The 21,458-nt window shown below is 42.6% G+C and overlaps 1 protein-coding gene and 1 long non-coding RNA gene across 8 annotated transcripts in view; one reads left to right on the top strand and one right to left on the bottom strand.

The window, feature by feature from the left end:
- Positions 1 to 5,259, bottom strand: part of LOC139010613 (uncharacterized) — a 166,024-nt gene extending 160,765 nt beyond the window's left edge. The window contains exon 1 of the long non-coding RNA XR_011471548.1: positions 5,149 to 5,259. This is a non-coding gene — a long non-coding RNA (uncharacterized lncRNA). The remainder of the gene's footprint in view (positions 1 to 5,148) is intronic.
- Positions 5,016 to 21,458, top strand: part of NR3C2 (nuclear receptor subfamily 3 group C member 2) — a 293,590-nt gene continuing 277,147 nt past the window's right edge. Inside the window, exons 1-3 of one of the 7 annotated variants that reach the window (XM_070415292.1) lie at positions 7,360 to 7,616; positions 13,196 to 14,503; positions 14,603 to 14,948. In XM_070415292.1, coding sequence (XP_070271393.1) covers positions 13,198 to 14,503; positions 14,603 to 14,948 — 1,652 coding nt within the window. In that variant the 5' untranslated portion in view covers positions 7,360 to 7,616; positions 13,196 to 13,197. Of the gene's footprint in view, positions 5,303 to 6,498; positions 6,516 to 6,613; positions 6,701 to 7,359; positions 7,617 to 13,195; positions 14,949 to 21,458 lie in introns of those variants that run through there. The other 6 variants (XM_070415289.1, XM_070415290.1, XM_070415286.1 and 3 more) reach the window with 6 other exon arrangements.

Here is a 21,458-nt window from a genome sequence, read left to right as displayed (position 1 = left end):
ACCCAAATCATTCAATTTGGGGAGACTACAGGTGAGAGAGAAATTTGACACTTGCAGAGATTTAGTTTTAGTTTGCTTTGTAATGCATTATCCATAGCAAATTTACCTCTATCTTTAGGAATAAAGATGACATCTGTCATGAAGCTTCTTACATTTTTCTGTCTGCTATTTCCAGTGTCATATATCTGACATGTGATAACCTCCCTTTATAAACGCTAATGTTAAGGAAAAGATTTTATTCATTTCAGATGCCCACATGGCTATTCTTGACCTACTTGCAAATTATATGACAAGATACCCTGCACATTCTCTTATTCTGACATTTCTATTTCTGACATTGAACACACCTTTTAAGAATAAAATAATCTTTATTATGTTACATAGGCATCAGAAAATTAAAATTTAAAAATTCATTTGGCCTCATTTGATATAAATACCTTATTGTCTGCCCTTGATGTGTTAACATTTTATATCATAAGAAAATACCTCTTTTTTTTTTGCTTTCATAGCTCAACATTTAAATCCTAAAGCATTTTATTTCTTTGCAATCATCTCTGTTAGAATAAAAAAATAGTGTTGATCAAAATGTTGTCTTGGTTGTTACTGACAGCTGTTAAAATGCTGCTAAAAATACAGTGCCAACTACTGAAAAGCTCCTGTGAAGTCCTAATGAGAAATTCTAAATGAGTTTCTCACCAAGTTCAGCAGAGACTCTTGTTTCCCACACCTGACCCACTGGATTGTTTCACTTTTCTGTGGTTCTTATTGCACATCATATCAGAAAACAGTCTTGATCCATAATCCCAATGAGCACTCAAATCATGCAGTTATGTACTTAAGATTAGCATAGTTATTTAAACGTGCTGAATTTCTAGTACTATACCAAGAAAAAGAACAGAGAAAAAAGAAAAGCAATAGGAAATATCTTTATTTTTATTAAAAATAAACTGCTCTAAGTCTCTCCCCCCACCCCCATTTTCAACCACTGTACATTATTTCTAAACTTAGAACATTGGTGTAGGCACAGTGAAATCTGATTTGCTTCTAATAATATGGCATGCTAATTGTGATGCATAGGCTGTTTGGTGCTCTGTCATCTCAAAATCTGGTCATAGAAATGTTAGTAGGCTTGTGTATTTTCTATTCAAAATGACTATAATGAAATTAAGTTAGACAGATGAATAAATAGTTAGGTAAACAAATACAGAAATTAATGAATAACCAAAGCTAATAAAAATATTCCAACTTGTCTCGAATATTGAGTTTGGTCTATTTTGGATATTAACAAAAATCCTGATATGTTTTGTATTTATCTTCTGGTCCACAATTTCTTATTTGCTTGCAGTGTTTATAAACTGTAACATGTGTGTTTTGCAATAAACAAAGAAGTTCTATCTTATATTTTTCCCGGATTCATCTTCTCTCTCTAACAACCCCCTCCTTTCTCTCTCTGACTCTCTGTCTTTCTCAACTCTTCCCAACAGCTGGTAAGAGACAGGGGGTGGGGGTGGGGGGAAGCCTTGCTTTTTAGAAAGAAAGAAAAAAAAAAGCCAGCGTGGCTAGGCTTATTAATGAAGTTAACTATGACCAAATGCTTAACTTTTAGCTTTTAAAAATTATTGAATTAAATTATATGATACTTAATGGTCTTTATTTCTGGTCCATCGTAAAGATATAAAGGAGAGGTATTTAATACATTTCAAAATATATTCATTTGGGGGGGTTATGATTTCATGGCTCAAACAACTCAGTGCTTATCCACCCACCCAACCCTCCCCCCTCCTCCTTCCCCCTCCCCCACTGTTTGAAGAAATGGGATTAGAATCATGAAACCAATAGTTGACTCTGCTAAAACTTAAAGAGGAAGGGAGAATTTTTTTTCTAACACACACTTAGATTATATTAGGCTTTGTATCTGAAGTTATATAATAGAGGATGTGATGTCACATGTCAATTGCAAACGCTGAGTCCTGCACTTTAATGTGGCAAACCTCAGGGAGTTTGACACTAATGGGCTGAGGGAAGGAGGTGACCAGTGGTGCGGAGATTGGAACGAAGGGTGAACAATTGTCAAAAGGGAGATATCTGATGCCACTTCAAGATTTAAGACTATTTGGCAGCTGTAAGTAGTCTCTGACCATTTGCAGATGAAGTTAATGTCCTTTTCTGTGCTCTTCCTTTCATTCTTATTTCTCTTTAAAAAAACAACAACACACAAACATTTCCTTTCTTTTGCAAAGAAAAAATACACATATCTAAAAGGATAAAAAGAACAAACTTTTTTAAAGGACAGCCTTAAGAACAAGTAATGACATTTCTGAGTGTACACGTTTTAAAGTTGATTGGGTTCTTTATTAATGAGCATTGGAATGGAAAGTAATCCAAATAACCAGAAACCCCTGCATCCCTATCTTTGATTCTTAGCAAAATCAATGTCACCTTCTCCTCAGATGAGGGAACCACACATCTTATCCTGGAACTGTTCTCCCTTCAAGAGTGGCACAGGGCCACCTCCTGTCTTACAGCCAGCAAAAGAAAATGAAGAGAAGATGGAAATTTAATTGTTGAAATGTTTGGGCAAATATTTAGATACTCAGATATCCAAAAGCAAAGTTTTACCCATTATTAATTACAAGACCCCTTGACATCTCTCCCAAAGAATAGTAGAAGCTGATATGTATGGACATACGGACCGTCTCCTGAAGCTATTTTGGTGTGAAAAAGTTTCAAAAGAATATCCATAGATGCTGAAGAATTCAATCTCAGTTTTATAATAACAAACGTTTAAAGGCAGGGAAGATAAAAAAAAAAATGAGAATGGACACGAACATAAAAAAAAAGACAAGAAAAATCTTCCAAATTCTAAAATGTTCTAGTTATAACACAATAGTCTGATCCCCACCAAGCAGTCTGTAATGGAATTATTGGCTAAGTAGCAGTGGGGTACCTAGGTATAGAATGTGTATGGTAAATCATTTTGTAAAGAGGGAAGAATTACTAATTGATCAATTTTCTAAACAGAAAATTTACATTATTTGTTTACCACAAATAAGGGTTTTCTCTAGCATTTCATTATGAAAAATTTCAAACTTACAAAAAAGTTGAAGGACTTTTACAGTGTATACCTGTATACCCACCTCTTAGAATCTACCATTAATATTGTGCTATATGCATACTTTATCACATATCTATTATCCCTCTGTCTACTTTATCAACCCATCAATCTCAATCCATCTAATATTTGATGCATTTCAAAAATCAATTTTTGTAATCAGTAAACTTTTAAATAGTGGTTCTTTTAAAACTTCATTGAATATATGTTAATATGCTAATTTTAAAATACATTATTATTATTTTTTTGAGTTCATCTAAAAATGTTTTAAGGATTCTACATTCCCTACAAATACGGAAACTGAGGCAAAAGGTCATTTTTCTGGAGGCCAAAATGCCACTTTGAGCCATCTAAGAATTAAGTACTGCCAACACTGACTGGGTGGGTGATGGATGAAATGGGAGGTCGATATTCAGACAGTGGGAATGGGGTCAAAGAAAGGTAGTGATTGTCTCAACAGGGCAGTTCGGTATTTAACAGGGCTTAGTGTGGGAAGGGATTAGCAATTTTCACAGCTATTTAGAAAGAAAACGTGAAAGAACCCAGAATTAGGCGGGGTGGGGGGCGGGGTTCCAATACAGCCTGTGGAAAAAGAAATACTAAACCTGAGCAGGGGTGTATGTGGTCAGTTCTCTGGGTTTACCTGAGTCATAAAGGGCAGCAAGCAGACAGAGGAGGCTGTAAGTAGTAGTGACATGCATAAGGCACCCCCTACCCCCATCCCAATCTTCCACCAAGAGTAAGTGTACCAGTGCGGTGGAACAGTCTGGGGCTGACGCATATCGCGCACAAACACATACATCCCCAGATGGGGTGATCCGTGTAGCGGGGTGTAGGTGACCTGGGATTGCAAGGAAGCTTTGGAGCAAGGAGGCAGCTCCGCAGGGCAGTGGGAGCAGGAGAATCCCTGGATCGCTCCGCCCGGCCCCCCCACCCCCCACCCCCCACCCCCTCCACCCCCCACCCCCCCCCCACCCCCCACCCACCCCCACCCCCCACCCCCCACCGCGCGCTCCCGCCGGCGCGCGCCACCCGCCGCCCTCCCGGCTCGGTCGCCCCCCTTTCACTTTCGCGTCTGCGTAGGTGTTTGCCCCGGCAGGCGCGAGGGCGCGCGGGGCGGCGCGGGGGCGCGCGGCGCTCAGAGAGCCGAGGGGGAAGGGGCCCTGGCGCAGCTCCTGCCTCCGTTAGTTCCCGGGACCCGCGGCCGTCCGCGTTTCGGCGGCTGTCAGAGCTAGGGGACCAGTGGCGGCCGCTGCTACTCCCCCCTCCCCCAAAGCGCCCCCGCGCGCATAAACGCAGTGGGTCCTCGGCGCCCCCCCATGGTGGGGGTGGGGCAGAGGCGCAGAGAACCCCCGAGGAGAAGGAGAGGTGCTGCCTCCCCGGGTGGGCAGCGAGGGAGCAGGAAAAGAAACTTTTCCCTCCCGCCCCCAACGCGTAGTCCTGAGTCCGCGCGGTCCCCCGCAGGTGGGAACTGCACCTGAGGCTGGGGCTTGAGGTCAGGGCCGGACTTGGGGGGGGGGGGACCTCGAGTGAGGGGTGGGGTGCTACGTGCACTGGGGTTCCGTTTTCTCTTGGCCTCCTCCCTACCTGAAGCCGGGGTGGGAGGGCGGCCCCTGACATCCCTAGCCCGTTTCCCACCAGTCGGTGTCTGTATGCTTTGCTACCTTCTCCCGCTGGTGGGGGCTTGACCCGCGGAGGGGGCCTGGAGCCGAGAGCTCCCCTCGCGGCCTCCCCCCCCCCCCACACACACACACACTCCGACGTCCGAGCTGTCACTGGCCACCCCAGCCCCGGGGAGGGGGCGCGGAGAGCCGCGCTGCGGGGCAGCCGACTCGGGATCACCCCGCGGAATTTCCAGGCTCCCAGGGCCGCCGTCAACGCCCGGGAGACCAGAAGCCCCAAAGAGGCGCCCGCCTGAGGCCAGCCGCCGCTGCTAGGGGCGCGCGGGAGCCCGCGTCCCCCTCTGAGCGATTTGGCACCGGCGTCTCGCCTGCTCCTGCGGGGTAACAACACTACTGCTCTATTGCTCTACCCACCGTCAGAAGGGCGACCGCCGGGATTACCATCCTCTCCATCCTTATTGCCGATCTGCTAACATTGGACTTGCTGGTGGCGGCAGCAGCGGCGGCGGCGGGAGTCTCGCTGCCCCCCCCACCCGCGCCCCAGCCTCCCTACCATGTCCTAGAAAAGGTGAGTGCAGCGAGTCACTGCACTGACAGCAACGGGAGGGGAACTGGGGAGCTCAGGGGCGACCCTGGTGAAGGCTGGGTTCACGCAGAGGTGGGCTGCGGGCAGACTAGGTGCCCGCTGGGCCGCCTCTGGGCAGGGTTGCTGGGCGCGGGCAAGCAAGCGATCGCAGCGGCTGTCCCTGCACGGTTCTAACCTAGATTTTGCCAGAAGCTGAGATCCGGGGTAAAATGGGCTCTCCGTAAAGGAGGTAAAAACTTAGTAAAACAGGCACGTCCATTCCTTTAATAATGAATAATTTGGCAGCGCAGGCTGAGCTGCTGCCGCCTCCTCGCGTGCCCGGGCGCCAGCTCCGGGACTCCCCTCGCTCCTGCCTGCCGCCTGTGCTCCGCCCGAGTGCGATCGACGCACAACTGCTGCCGGGCTGGGAGAGCGCGAGTGACGGCGGGCCCCTCGGGAAAGTCGGGACACTTGGCCGGGACTCCCGGCACCTGGGGCACCGGGGGTCGCTCTGCGCAGGGGAATGGCGAACACCTGAGGAGGCGTGGGGACCAGCTCTCCCGTGCCGTCTCTGTCGCCTCCTCTAGCAGGGAGTTCCCTGCCTGCAATGGCTGGAAGTTTGAGTCTTCTTGCTTTCAGGGTCCGAAATCCCGAAGCTTAATTAACTGCGAGGCGAAGAGGGGCCTTTGGGCACAGGGTGAACGCCTTCCCCACGACTTAGGCGGGCGCGGGGCGAGGGTGAGGCGGGAGGCTGAGCAGCTGCTGGCGCCCGGCTGCAGGCAGGTCGCCGAGGGCCAGGGTACCAGATTTAGGCGTGTACGTCACTGGTGCTGATTTGGAGCCAGCTGGGAGCCTAAAACCGGGCCGCACACGCGGACCCTCAAGGTCCTTAGATATCGAAGTTAAGAAGCCCAGAGGTTGGGTGGGCGGGAGGAGAGTCGAGGTAGGGGCGGTTGGAGGGAATCGGACATTTCTTCTTGCAGATGCCCTATCCTTAGAAAACAGTTCGGTTCCTTCCCCCTCTTCTGTATGTTCCCGCTCCTCCTCCCCCCCCCCCCCCCCCCAGTTATATGCACCACTGCCACCCATTATAAAGGAGTGAATATCCTCGACCGAAGGCTTTTCTTTCTAATTGAACTAGTGGAAAAATCCAACGCTGAAGTAGTAAGGACAGTAACAAAATTTTAAGGAGAGAGAGCAGCAGCTCCTGACCCTGGTACTTTTTTTTTTTTGGTTGGGGGGGGGGGGGTGAGGAAGTGGGTGAGAGGCTGTGTTTAAAAGGCTCGGCGACGCTGAAATCACCCACTTTTCCTGCACAGTTAAAACAAGGAAATTCAAATCAAGTGGGAACGTGATCCTCTTGCAAGCTGGCAGCGGACACTGCGGCTGCTCTGCTGAGAGGTAACTCGGAAACGCAGGAAAGGGGCGTGGAGAGGACCTCGGGGGTCGGTGCGGCGCCCGCGGGAGTCCTCCCCTGCGCGCGGACGCTGCGGGTGGAGTCTGGGCCAGGGCTGCCCTTCACCTGGCGCTGCAGGTGGAGAGCGTGAGGGGATTACACCTTGACTGGCTCTCGGGAAAGCCGACTTTGACGCGTCACCACACTTTGCATGTCTTTTCCGATATCGTGGGGTGGGCAGGAGAGCCAGGTGGCGCGAGTAAGCTGGGGGCTGCTGAGCGAGGGGGCGGGGGTCAGCTGCCTGGTGTCGTAGCCGCTGCTCGGCACCCCAGTCGCCCGTGCGGCTTTAAGGGAGCCGCTGAGTCCAGGCTGTGTCGCAGCAACTTTGTATCAGTCATGTCGTCCTCCCGGTGACTGACAGCCACAATTGCCCAATGAGAAGCCATCCTCGCCTAAGCAGCGTGGAGCCTGGCTTCCCCCTGGGCCAATAGCAAGGGCTCAGGGGGCGGGATAGCTGCCTGAACTTTATCTGGACATGTGACCCGCTTTTAAAAGGGCCGGCCCTGGAGCTGGCCCACTCCCCCTCCGGGCTTCCACCCGCCCTCTCTCCTCTCTCCCTCCCCATTTCGCCCGCCCTGGCCCAGCTCCAACCCCTGGCCCCGCCGGGTCCTCCCCGCCCCTCCGCGCCCGGGGTGTCATTGGACGGGGGAGACGCTAGCCAACTTCAGGCTGCTGGAGGAAGCCCGTGCAGTCACCTGGGTGCAAGAGCGTTGCTGCCTCCTCGGGCGCTCCCGCTACAGGGGAGCGGCAGTCGCTGGCCTGGATGTGGTTGGATTTGGGGGGGCTCCGCAGCTGGAGTGTCGTGGCGCGTTGGCGAGCGCTGCAACAGGTAGACGCCGAGACGGACCCCGGCCGAGGCAGGTGTGTGGGGGTGCGCGGCGGGGCGCCGCTTGCCGGCCCGGGCGTGCGGCCGTGGCGCGGGAGCGTGCACTTTGCTGGGAGAAGTGGCTGCGTAATTCGGAGGCACAGTCGGTACGGGGCTGTGTGCTTGTTGTTTTGTTTTGGTTTTCCACTTTTCCCCCCCTTTGGCCGCCAGAGGACTATTTTGGGAAAGTTTGGCCACTTTGGATAAATGCCCTCTAACGAGCGGCTTTCAGCCGCTTTTGGCAGTGGGAGGTCTATCATCACCCTTCTCCTTTTCCCCAGGATGAATTTTGGGTCCTTCGCCTTGTACAGTTTTTAAAGGACCTTTGAATAATATTTCTCTCCTCTGTCAATTGCAGAAACACCCAAATCATAGCTGGAGGTGTAGCTTATTAAGGACAGTTGAAGGAGATAGCGATCCTGATAGATCCTGCATGAAGGAGGCTCTGGAAATTCGTGAATTCCCCATTCCTGGGTATTCATGAAACTCTTAAGAGAGGCTCTTCTTTCTGTGGCATCAGTTGGAATTCTAAAGGCAGGGGAAAAGGGATGGAGCGTCTTTTGGTGGCACCCGGACCCTTCTACTGGATTTAGGTGCATGACTTCTCCTACTGAATTTTTAAAAATCAGGTTTAAATCATAATGGTTTATGGCACCCTCGGTTTTAACTATCATTTCATAGAAGTTAGGAAAACTTTTACTTGATAGGAGGCAAATTTTGGAAAGTGCTGAATTCCAAATGCACTATTTCCATTTCTCTAGGTGCTGTTATTGATGATATTTACATAGTAATGATAACAGCGTTCTCCATCTGTGAAGTTCTGCCGTGAAGTTTTAATTGTATGTGTGACTTCATGGCATGCTCTCATGGAAATGGTCGAGGAGAGAAGTTTTTAAAATTAATCTAAAGGCGAGCTTTTTCCTTTAAGGGAGAAGAAATAGTTTTGTTTGGGGATTTTGGAAAGATCAGGTGGCTCAGTGAATTAAGTGAGTGAATAGAAATCAGGTGTGCGCAGTTCTAACTGGTTCTCCTGCTCTCTTAGGTGACCTTGGGCAGGTTTCTATCATTTACCTCATCTGTAAAGGAGGGGAACATAATCATGGTTCTGTAGTGGGAATGACAGAAAAATAGTTACATACAACAAACTTACAACTATGCAACCAGTGAAAATTGTGTAATTCTTAAGGTTCTGGTCTTTTAGATGCCATGTTATAGTGAAATAACTATAGAAAATGATGCATTTAAAATGGAACTATGCTTGGGGGATATTAAAAGTGAAAATGTTTTCAGATAAAATACAAATTTGCAGGAGTTTTTGTTAATATTTCTGGAAAAAAAAACTACTTCCTTATGGAAGAGGACAATTTAATACAGGGTATAAAACATAAAATTTTAAAGTCAGATTTTTCCCTTTGCAAAAATAGTATTTAAGAGCATACATATGGCTTAAGGTAGAACTTCTAGCAGAGCTTGCCCTTACTTTTCTTATGTGAAATTTCCATTATGTTTTGTGATGAGGCCATTCACATGAAAATTAAAGGGTTCTAGTCGTTTTTTTACTTTGTCCAGAGAAGGTCTCTGTTGTAATCCTCATTGTAAAGGAGACAAATTTCATTTTATATAAGCTAGGTTTCTATACCAGTATCCTATAGGCTAGTAATAAAAAACTGCCCCTTTACCCTGTGGATAGTAAGTTAGTTCTATGCGAATCATATTCACCAACTAGTATTTTTAGTATTCACTAGTAAGTTTCAGTTGACAGAAATTCTCTTGAAACCACCATGGTCAGTATGCCAATTCCGAAAGGACAACAAGTTGGGTTTCCTGGACAACGTAGGAAATAAATTTCTAACCGGATACATTTCTTTACAGAGAAGATGAATTAAAATAATAGGGAGAACTCAGAGTAAAATATTTCAATAAATCTATTTTTTGAAAACATCTGATCTTTAAAAATGTTTCCAGTGGAAGCCATGCAGATGCTTGATGTCCTCTGTTTTTCTGTTTGGCTGTTGCCAACCTTTACTCTGTTTTCTTTGTTGAGAGGTGCGTTAGGTTGATAGATGAGGATACCTACAAAGCTAATTTGGATTTCAGCAAAGCCTGTTGCAAATTCTATAATGATAGCCCTGTCAGTAACGTAGTGAAATGCGGGCTATGTTATCTTATTGTTAAGGGAGTTTAAGGATGGCTAAACAGGACTTGAAAAGTTGTGCTCAGCTGCATGATGTTAGCTGATAAGGTGCTTGCTTGTAGTTTATGATTGTCCTTGCCTGCCATCTCCCATATAGATTCTCTTCAAATCTTCATAGGGATTCATAAATCTAAGCTCTGATTCATACTTTAGGGCAAAGTGATGAAAAACGTTCCTTGGAATATCAGTGGGTGTTCTGTGCAAAAAGGTTTAATTACGTAGGGAATGCTGGATTCAAAGGGAAACAGGTTTCTGCACTGTGGAGCTGCCCGGGAGTCTTAGCATGCAGATTTCCACTGCGAGCCTTTAAAAATGCAGTAAGTGATCATCCTTTCTGAAGGAGAATTTGAACTATGGAATTTTGGAGAGGGATCTGCATGGAGATTTCCCTTCAGACTCAGGGAAGGTAGGCCTTTTTCCCAGGCCCTGGGGAGAGGCTGTCAGTGTGGAAGTGGGGAGGGGTGGGTCTGTGGAGGCCTTTGGTAAAGGTGCTTAGGCAAGGGTGAATTCCAGGCATTTGGGCAGAGGGTGGTGCAGTTTACCAAACAGGGATCATGGGTTGAGGGACTGGGTTGAGGCGCGAGTGGTGATACACAGGAGGTGTTCAGTTTTGAACACGAATAGACAGCTATGTTACTTGTGGTGTTTAATGAATTTGGAGCCAAAACATCTATACCTTAGCTATACATCCCTTCAAGTTTGGTATGGGGAGGACAGAATATTCTTAGGTAGAAGTTGAAAAAGCACATAATGTTTACTGGTCCTTTTCAACCTGTGACTATGACTAAATGGTTTTTTAGTAAAGGAGAAAATGCCAGTGGTAGCCATTTCTATCCCATTTCACTGGGTGGTAGTTATTGTGTGTGTGTTTTGTTGTTTTTTCAACTTTTACTTGGCTTTTATCCTTACTAAATTTTTTGGCCGGAGTTACCAGATAACCACCTCAGCCTCTGTAATTTGATTTATTTTCCAGTGTTTTGTGGATTAATTTTTTATTAGGTATTTATAGACTAATGTTCTTTAAGTAAAAGGAGGCTACATAATTGGTAGGTTTTTATGTATGGTCTTAAATTAGTGAGTGTTGATTACAATGGTTCAGCTTTTGTGTGTGTTTTTGTTGTTTTCACTATACTGTTAGCTTGGGATGCAATGGTGAAATTTATAAATCTTCTGCCTTCTGGGACCTTACATTCTACTGTAGAATACAGAAAAGTTAAAGTAGTGACAATAGCAGATGATTTGGGCATTAAATTTCATTATAGAGCCTTCTCATCGCTATTGCCAATTTATTTGGTAGGGTCATCATTATTTTTTCGTGTCAATTAATACAAGTTCTGTAACAAAAGGGCTTCCTAGTCTCTTTGTAATGAGAGGAAGGTAGGAAGAATGAAGGTGTGAGTGGCAAAGCAGGGGCAAGGATGAGAGGCCGAAAGTAACGCTTGTGCACAGATCTGTAGAAATGGCACTTTTAAGATCAGGACCTTCACTTGGGCCATAGTTTGTTTACACAACTGAAAGGATTTGAAAAATGCATAATAATTTTAGGAGGTTTATAACAATGCACAAATGAAATTTTTACTCCAAATAAGTTAGTTTTCTTTACTGTGGTAGTTCTCAGTGGTGAGTGTGGGAGGTATCCCCCCTCCCCCCATTCCAGGCACATTTGGCGATGTCTGGAGACATTTTTGGTTGTCACAACTGGGGACAATAGGAACTGCTACTGGCATCTAGTGGGAAAGGGTCAGGGATGTGTTAAACATCGTACAGTGCATGGGACAGACCTCCACAACAAAGAATTATCAGGCCCAAAACGTCAGTGGTGCCAAGTTGAGATAACCATGGAGAGAGGGACATGGGATCAAATTCCAGTTCTGCCACTTAGCTGTGTGCCCAGTGCCTCAGTTTCCCCACTTGTGTCATTTGGATAATACTTTTACCAATTTTAAAGGATTGTTTATATTTATAAGGGTAAGTTAATGTTTGAGAAAGGCTTATAATATTGCATTGAATTATGTGATGCATAAGCATTATATAAATATAGCCTATTACAATTATTATGTCAATGAAATATATAGAGAGAGAGCCAATGGATATGATTGTATAGCTACAACAGTCCTGTGGGCTCCCTGAGGATGGGGACTGTACCTGTTTTCTTTAGCACCATAGATTCAGTGATTGGGTGTAGGCCCAGGATGTAGCACACACTTGGTAAGTATTTGTTGAATGAATGAACACGTAACTTGTCAGGACTCATCTTGAACTTCCTCCATTTACAGTGGAGACTGAAACTGTCTGTCTGTTGGGAGTCTTTTTAGCAGGAGGAACACCACCAGGTCAGGGTGCACATCAGAGTCCTCACCTGTACTGAGATACAGAGAAGAGTCCTGTCATTCCCGACATAGCCTCTCTGAGCTTTGGACCATCTTAATTAATCAGGATAGATGAATCTTTACTTTTTAGACTTGACATTAAATTATCTTGATCACAGTCAATTTTTAAAAAACCTTACTGTTTTTCCTGTGATAATTTACTCCATAACTTTATATTGGGAAATGATAGCATTAATTGCATTTTCTTATTATTTTTAATAAAGCCATGTTCTAGATATGGGAAGTATCTTCCATATACCCCAAAGATTCAAAAGGCTTTGGAGTTAGAATATTTAGTTTTAAACCTGCCTTTGTCACTTATTATGCCTCTGACCTTGGGCAAGCCACCTACCTCACTAAGTCCTCAGTTTCCTCTTTGTTTACTTCATGGTCCCCAGGATTACTTTGAATATTAAATAAGTTAGCATTTGTAAATATTCTTTGTGAACTCTAAAGGCTGTATTATAGAAATATGTTACTTTTACTTGGATGAAAAATGGTTTCATATGATTGCTTCTTATAGTCAAGTTACTGACTGTAACTTGGCTTCTGGACAAGTTACAGTCAGTGCTCTGTTGTATCAGCACCTAGACAAGTAACAATTTTAATACAAGTGTTGCTTATAATAAATAGAATATGCACTTATAGCTTAGTACAGCGATTTTCAACCTTTTTCATCTCCTGGCACACATACTAATTACTAAAATTCTGTGGCACACCCAAAAATATGTTATATTTTTGTCTATCTCTATCTGATAAAAAATAGGTATAATTTTGATTCATTCACACTGGACGGCTGTTGTTGTGTTGGCTGTTGTCATATTTTTACTTGACAATCGAATAGCAAAAAGGTCAGTGCCCCTGACAAAATAGTCAGGTATTGCACGTTTTAAAAATTCTTGCGGCACACCAGTTGAAAATTGCTGGCTTAGTAAATGGAATTTAAGAATAATGTTAGAGTAATGTTATAAATGACTCTAATTCGATTTTTTAATGTAAATTTATTTGTTAGCTATGGAGACCAAAGGCTACCACAGTCTCCCTGAAGGTCTAGATATGGAAAGACGGTGGGGTCAAGTTTCTCAGGCTGTGGATCATTCATCCCTGGGACCTACAGAGAGGACCGATGAGAACAACTACATGGAGATTGTCAATGTAAGCTGTGTTTCCGGTGCTATTCCAAACAACAGTACTCAAGGAAGCAACAAAGAAAAACATGAACTACTCCCTTGCCTTCAGCAAGACAATAATCGGTCTGGGATTTTAACATCTGATATTAAAACGGAGATGGAATCTAAGGAACTTTCAGTAACTGTAGCTGAGTCCATGGGTTTATACATGGATTCCATTAGAGATGCTGAGTACACCTATGATCCGCAGAACCAGCAAGGAAGCCCGAGTCCAGCAAAGATTTATCAGAATGTTGAACAGTTGGTGAAATTTTATAAAGAAAACGGCCATTGTCCTTCCACTGCAGGGATGAGCAGGCCCTTGAGATCATTCATGGCTGACTCGGGGAGCTCTGTAAATGGCGGGGTCATGCGTGCCATCGTTAAAAGCCCTCTCTTGTGTCATGAGAAGAGCTCGTCTGTTTGCAGCCCTCTGAACATGACATCTTCAGCGTGCAGCCCCGCTGGACTCAGCTCTGTGTCCTCCACCTCGGCCAGCTTTGGCAATTTCACAGTGCACAGCCCTATCACCCAGGGGACCCCCTTGACCTGCTCCCCGAATATCGAGACTCGAGGTTCCAGGTCGCACAGCCCAGCGCATGCTAGCAATGTGGGCTCTCCTCTCTCAAGTCCATTAAGTAGCATGAAATCCCCAGTTTCCAGCCCTCCCAGTCACTGCAGTGTAAAATCTCCAGTCTCCAGTCCAAATGTCACTTTGCGATCTGCAGTGTCCAGCCCGGCCAATATCAACAACTCAAGGTGCTCCGTTTCCAGCCCTTCCAACACGAATAACAGATCCACGCTTTCCAGTCCAACTGCGAGCACCATGGGGTCCATCTGCAGCCCCGTTAGCAATGCCTTCAGCTACACTGCTTCAGGCACTCCTCTGGGATCCAGTGCGGCCCGGGACGTGGTTTCCAGCCCAGACACACAAGAGAAAGGTGCTCATGAGGTCTCCTTTCCCAAGATCGAGGAAGCAGAGAATGCCACCTCCAACGGCGTGACGGGCCAGCTTAACATCGTCCAGTACATAAAACCAGAGCCAGATGGAGTTTTTAGCAGCTCGTGTCTAAGAGGAAATAGCAAGATGAATCCCGCTTCCCCATTCTCAGTACCAATCAAACAAGAATCAACCAAGCATTCGTGTTCAGGTACCTCCTTCAAAGGGAATCCGACCGTGAACCCATTTCCATTCATGGATAGCTCCTATTTTTCCTTTATGGATGATAAAGACTATTATTCTCTATCAGGAATTTTAGGCCCGCCTGTGCCCGGCTTCGACGGTAGCTGCGAAGGCAGCGGCTTCCCCGTGGGGATCAAACAGGAACCAGACGACGGGAGCTACTACCCAGAGGCCAGCATCCCGTCCTCTGCCATTGTTGGTGTGAACTCAGGTGGACAGTCCTTTCACTACAGGATTGGTGCTCAAGGTACAATATCTTTGTCACGAGCGGCTAGAGACCAATCTTTCCAACACCTGAGTTCCTTTCCTCCTGTCAATACCTTGGTGGAGTCGTGGAAATCCCACAGTGACCTGGCATCTCGGAGAAGCGATGGCTATCCGGTCCTAGAGTACATTCCAGAAAGTGTATCAAGGTAAGTTGGCTTTTTCTTCCCTTTTGAAAATCATGGCTTTCTACAGTGTGAAAGGCTAGCATTTCATTTACAGTTGACAAATGAAGCACATTTCAGTTTACTGTCTTATTTATATATTCAGGATGGTCATTTAGGGTGTGTCTCCCTCTCCCCTCCCCCTTGCTTGTTGGGAAAATGTTATTACTTTTTTAAAAATGGAGAAATAAAAAGTTCTTAAAATCTCTGAGAAAACATTTGTGTTGGTTTTGAAGGAGTGTATATAGGTGTTTCCCCCGACCCACTGCTGCCACGTTGCCTGTTGTAGGTCTTCGGAAAAAGTTTGTTTTCTGCTGCCTGTCACTAGGTTTACTTTAGCAAACTAGTGCCAGATTTTTTTTTCTTTAGCTGTATACTGGTTCACTAAAATTGCTTTAAATTAGTTTCTTTGTAGTTTTAGTCTTCTTTTTCTCTTTTCCTTCTTCTTCTTCTTCCTTTTTTTAAGTTTTCTTTATTAATTACTTCATTGGCTGTGAAAAATGAAATTGAACCTCAAATCTGTTACCCTCAAGCTCCCCACCCTCCTTGTCCTTTTCTGGTTAGGTTAATTGTATGTAAGTTGTGGTTTTCAATATAAATAAACCATTTCCTTAACATTTGAGGGCTTTAAAGACTCAGCACAGCTAAAATTACTAAGTGGACAGTCTTGCTTTCTTACTCATATTGGAAGAGAAATATGTCACTGCAGTTTTGAATTGGTATATTTATAACTTAAGATCTGCAAGAAGACATACATAACTTACTGTAAAATATCTCTTGGCTTTCCTCATTGCAGATAGCATACTGTATATATTTAGAAAAACAAGGAAGAGGTTGTAGATATGACTAAAGGGTGGTTCTAAGTTATATAATGAATGCTTGCATTGGACTTTGCTTCAGTACTATTTTTATTACATCGTTGTAATAAATGATCCCTTTATTGGACATATAAAGAACGGAGTTATTAGATATAGTTCGTTCCTTTGGCATCTAGGAATATATGGATATTTTCCTAAATAATTAATTTTGTGGGTAATATGACCAGGCTATAGGTTATGTGTGTGTGTTCCTGTGTCTCTGTCCTTCTATTTTGTTTTTGTGTTTTTGCAAACCAAGAGCAAAAACTTTAATTTGTGCATTCTTTTTCTCATCATTGTCGCAAACCTGACTCCTCTTGCTTTTATGGAAGCAAACATTCCATAAAAGATACATTCTTGCCGAAACCGGTTTGGCTCAGTGGATAGAGCGTCGGCCTGCGGACTGAAAGGTCCCAGGTTCGATTCCGGTCAAGGGCATGTACCTGGGTTGTGGGCACATCCCCAGTAGGAGATGTGCAGGAGGCAGCTGATCGATGTTTCTCTCTCATCGATGTTTCTAACTCTCTATCTCTCTCCCTTCCTCTCTGTAAAAAATCAATAAAGTATATTTAAAAAAAAAAGATACATTCTTACATTTTAGCGCTGCCTCTCTCTCTCTTAAATTCAAATTTTAACAGGAGACAGGAGCTTGCCTAGCGAATTTCAGAACCAAACTCAGCCCGTGTTCTGCTAGTGCTCTGATTTACTTAAGGAAATTTGGTACATAATGTAGATATTTAGGTAAGCAATGCTTTTTTCAGTGAGTTAGTCTGAGGGAATGTAGCCTGGTAGTTAAGAGCGGAGCTGCCCTGGTTGAAATCCCAGCTGTGCCACTTAACTGCTTCACGTTCCTGTGCACCTCCCTTTACCTCTCTGGGCTGTAGTTTTCTTATCTGAAAAAAGGGAATTAAATAGATTTACTTTATGAGAAGCCCTTTGAATATCACCTGGTATGTACCATACCTTATACTAGTATACATTTTAGCTATGACTGTTAATTTAGTTAAATCTTAAGTGTTTTCACAATCTTTAGTTTCCATTTTTTTTTAGTTTTCTTTTTCTTCATGATATGAAATTTGACAAAAATTTTTAAAAAGTATTATGTACATAGTTAAAAAGTATTTATTGATAATTCTTATGAGTAAGTTCTACTCTGATTAAAAAACTTATGATTGGGCACCAAAATTTTGCTACTGCATTTCTATTTATGCTTTTTTAGTTGACTGCTGAAGCACCTCCTGATGGCCTAGCCCAGTGCTCGGCAAACTGCGGCTCGCGAGCCACATGCGGCTCTTTGGCCCCTTGAGTGTGGCTCTTCCACAAAATACCGACTTCTGCGCATGGGCCATGAAGTTTCAATTGCACAGTACGTGCACGCCCGCACATGGTATTTTGTGAAAGAGCCACACTCAAGGGGCCAAAGAGCCGCATGTGGCTCGCAAGCCGCAGTTTGCCGACCACTGGCCTAGCCTGAAACATGTTACTGTGAATCAGTGACCTTGAACTTACCCTGCATTTGTGGGCACTGGAGGTGTTATCTGGTGTCTCTTTGAGTATTCTAAAATTCTCTCTATTTGTGTTACTATAGTCAGAGGGTATTCATTTACATATATGCTGGTATTGTGTGCTAGTTAATGTTTTCCAAAAACGTTAATATCAAAGCTCTGTTATTTGAAGTCTCTTATAGATGACTAATTCTTTATAGTTTTTTCCTGGTGAATATTATCCGAATCTATTTGTTTTGATCATTCTCAGCATAAAACTCAAAGATCAGAGGAAATTTAGATCTTTTTCTAGAATTTAGTCTATGTTATAATATTTAATTTGACCTCATCCAAGCTTCATTATTTTGTGTCTTTTGGACCAAAATCCAACATTTTTGCCTACTTCTTAATATATAATGATGATACCCCATTCCAGAGAATGTTGAATAAATTAATGAACTAAAGGTTGTAAAGGATCAAGGCAGTGTGTAACTGCTGTAGGTCTTATAGCATTCTTTATCTTTTGGTTGAACTCTATTAAACTGTTTTCTAGTAGACCTCAAAATACAGTTTGAGGTTCCTGAGACCTCAGGAGTTTCATGAGGTCAGAAGTTATGCATCATTTAAAGACCCATTGAAAATGGAAGATAGACCAATGAATTTTAATTGAATAGTGTAATGAAAGTTCAGAGATATCCATGTTTTCAGATTCCACCTTGCACCTCACTTTTAAGAAACTACTTACTGTCAATTTTCAGTGTAGTGTAAAAGAATCATATCTGCGCTTATCTGAAAAGACGATTGAAATGCTCCTTCTTTTTCCAACAGCATATCTGTATTGGGCCAGAGTTTCTTTATATATTTGAGCCAAAACATATCATGTCACCACATACAGAGAATGACTTTAAAGAGAATGACTTGAAAGAGATGCTCTCTAAGGGTCTCCACCCCTTAACACATTTGCTACTAATAATGTAGTTTCAAGTATGTTTTAATCATAAGTCTAGCTCTGCAGTTTCTAGGGTGGTCTGGATAGAAAAATCACTTACCATTTAAAACTAAAAGCCAGTTATTTGTTACATGTATTTGTTAACATGTAATGACATGTAAAGCCAGTTACATGTATTTGTTAACATGTAATGACTTATTTTCAAATTATTTAAAATAAATATTAGCTATAATTTCTAATCATGGTATATATCAGTAGATATAATTCATAGGAACCAAAGCTCTTTGGTATCCTCAGTACATTTTAGGAGGGGAAATGTGTCTTGAGTTCCAAAAGTTGAAAATCACTGGTCTCTGCTATTGGATACACCCAGTGGTAGTTAACAAAACAGAAAGATATTACTTTATTTGTGTTAGCCTTCTTGGCTGTTATGCCACAGAAGGAGTGCCCTATTCAAATAAGAAAAATGATTCTAATCCAGATTAAATTTTCAAGCTGGCAAAAATGAGTAATGGCTGAGAAGTGTGTGTTGCACTTTGCAGGCTCTGGGCGTTCTGTGGGAGTGGTGACAAAAGTCATCTGTCTGTTAATAATTTCCAGTGAATGGATGTTCGTCCGCGTGCCACATTGTAAAGTAAATTATGGCAAAAGCTGAATGTAAAGTTCAGGGTGGACACTGGACCTCGTTGTGTCATGTAGATTGGCATTCCCCTGCCAGCTTGGACACAACAAAACTAACCTTGAGTGAGTCAGAGATCTCCCAGCCTCAGTTTCTTTAAAGAGAATGACTTGAAAGAGATGCTCTCTAAGGGTCTCCACCCCTTAACACATTTGCTACTAGTAATGTAGTTTCAAGTATGTTTTAATCACAAGTCTAGCTCTGCAGTTTCTAGGGTGGTCTGGATAGAAAAATCACTTACCATTTAAAACTAAAAGCCAGTAGGCGTGTCCTATCATTTTACTTTGAAAAGCAGGATTTTTAAAATCAGATCTTTCTTTTTGCAAAATTTGACACTTACTATGAATTTCTTATCCTTTTAAGTTACACCATTCCTTTTGGAAACAGGTTTTTCTGTTGACATAACATTGGGTGTTTATGGTGATGGGGTAGTCACTTTGATAGCATCATAAAACAGTGCTAACATAGACTTAGACTTTTGAATATAAAGTTCACTGTTTCAAAGGGCATATTTCGGTAGGTTTCAAGACAAGCAGTCAGGTATTTATCTTAATATATGCTGCATTTTTTTCATGATAGAATGAAACAATTTAGTAAATAACCTACAATTATTTTTTATTTTTCAAATGTCCCTAGAGTTTTTTGAAATTCCCTTTCTATAATAAACCTAAACCTGCAGAATTCAAGAAGCCTGTTACAGAGATTGCCCTGTCTCTTAGTAAACTTTCTTAGTAAATCCTTGAGCTGTAAATATCTCTTTGTAATGAAAAGGATGAAAGGTTGATGGGTTTGGGGTGGAGGGAGAGATTGATTGATTATTGGTGCTTACTATAACAAATAAATCTATTAAAGATTACTTAGGTCATTTGGAAATGAAAAGATGGAATTTTCCTTTTCTTATTATTTGTCTCATAATATTTTGATTTTGAAGTTGCTAGTGTACCTAGAATTCCTGCAAGTTAGTATTCTAAATATTATTAGAAATGATCTTCAAATGAGACTTGCTTCTCCTGATGATTCATTCACTTTCATCTGTGGTATTTCTGGTTAAGAGTGGTGATACTTTTATTTAAAAAACAACAGCAAACTTTAGTGTATTTTAATCTACAAATCACTATGTATAATGTGCTTTTATGCATTTTGCTTTTAACATCACAAGTATCCTCGGTTTATATGTTAGTATGTCCACCTTTTATGATCTAAACATTTTGAACTGTTTACTTCGTACCTTAGAAAGTTAATAAAAGTCATGGTTTCAGTTAAATCAACTCAAAAGTATTCAACTGCAGGCAGTTTTCATCCTGGTTACACACTGAAAAGAGGACCTGGAGATTTACTTTTTATTGATTTGATGCCTTTTGCAATATTGAAGTTCTGGGTGTGTCTGACCTTTTCTATTCTTGTTATGTTTAAAGTAATAGCAGATGTCATATTAATCACTGAAATTTAGGAGTAACACTTCACTTCCCCTAATGTTTTGATGTCATTAATTTTTTTCTCTGAAATAATACTCCCCTCCCCCAGGCTTTCAACTATTGCTTTAGGTTCATATCACTCATTTACTGATCAAATTTCAGCTCTGTGGCTAAATAATGTATTATTTTATTTACTAAATTCAAATCAAGATGAAAATATTGGCTCTTTGCTTATGTTTAAATATAGCCATTAAATTGTATATTTTTGTGGACCACTTTCCAATATTTATTAATGAAAGTCCAGGAGATATAAGCATGTTAAATGGGTAATGTCTTCACCTTAAACTTTAGAGTTTCTAGTTTTAAACTTGTCAAGCGCAGGCTTTGTTTTCAGTTTTAAGAGTTTTATTTTGTAAGGTAATGATGAAGCTAAAATGTAATTGCATATAAGTAAACTTCTGCATTTATAATAAATATTGATATGGCCAAGACTTAATTGATCTGTAAACCTCTGGATTTATGATAATTGTGGTATGGCCAAGACCAAAATTTTATGTAGAAAAGAGGTAGAAATTGCTTGTACTTTATGCAAGAAATAGAAAACTCTAGTCTCAGGAAGGAAAGGTGACAAAAGGTCATTTGAATATTTAAAAAGTTAATGCCTAGTGAGAGAGTGTGAGATAATAACTGGGGGTGTGAATTCATAACCGTGGCTATAACTTAAGTTTATTAATGATGAATACTTCATCGGTATGAAACCTCACCTTATACAGGGTGGAGCAAAAGTGGGTTTACAGTTGTTCCTATGGAAAAAAATAAATAATTAATAAATAATAATACAAGAATAAACTCTTTTTTTCACATACTCACAGCTGTTAGCCTACTTTGCCTCACCCTGCACATTAGGAATTGTTGAAACAAATACACAAAAATTGCCACCTAAAACAGAATGACATGTGTGTAATAGGCAAAATCAACTTTGGGTACTCTGACAGGCAAAGATTATCTAGGCAAGTCTTGAAAAAATGGGGCGTGGGGAGCAGTGGTGGTCAAACTTGGTGTTTATGCTTAGTCTTGAGCAATTTGCAGGAGCTGGGGGTGGGCACTTCCT

Source organism: Myotis yumanensis, unplaced genomic scaffold, assembly GCF_028538775.1.
Source record: "Myotis yumanensis isolate MYYU_CA2020_CCGP unplaced genomic scaffold, mMyoYum1.0.hap1 SCAF_5, whole genome shotgun sequence".
NCBI lineage: Eukaryota > Metazoa > Chordata > Mammalia > Chiroptera > Vespertilionidae > Myotis > Myotis yumanensis.
This window is presented reverse-complemented; position numbering and strand designations above follow the sequence as displayed.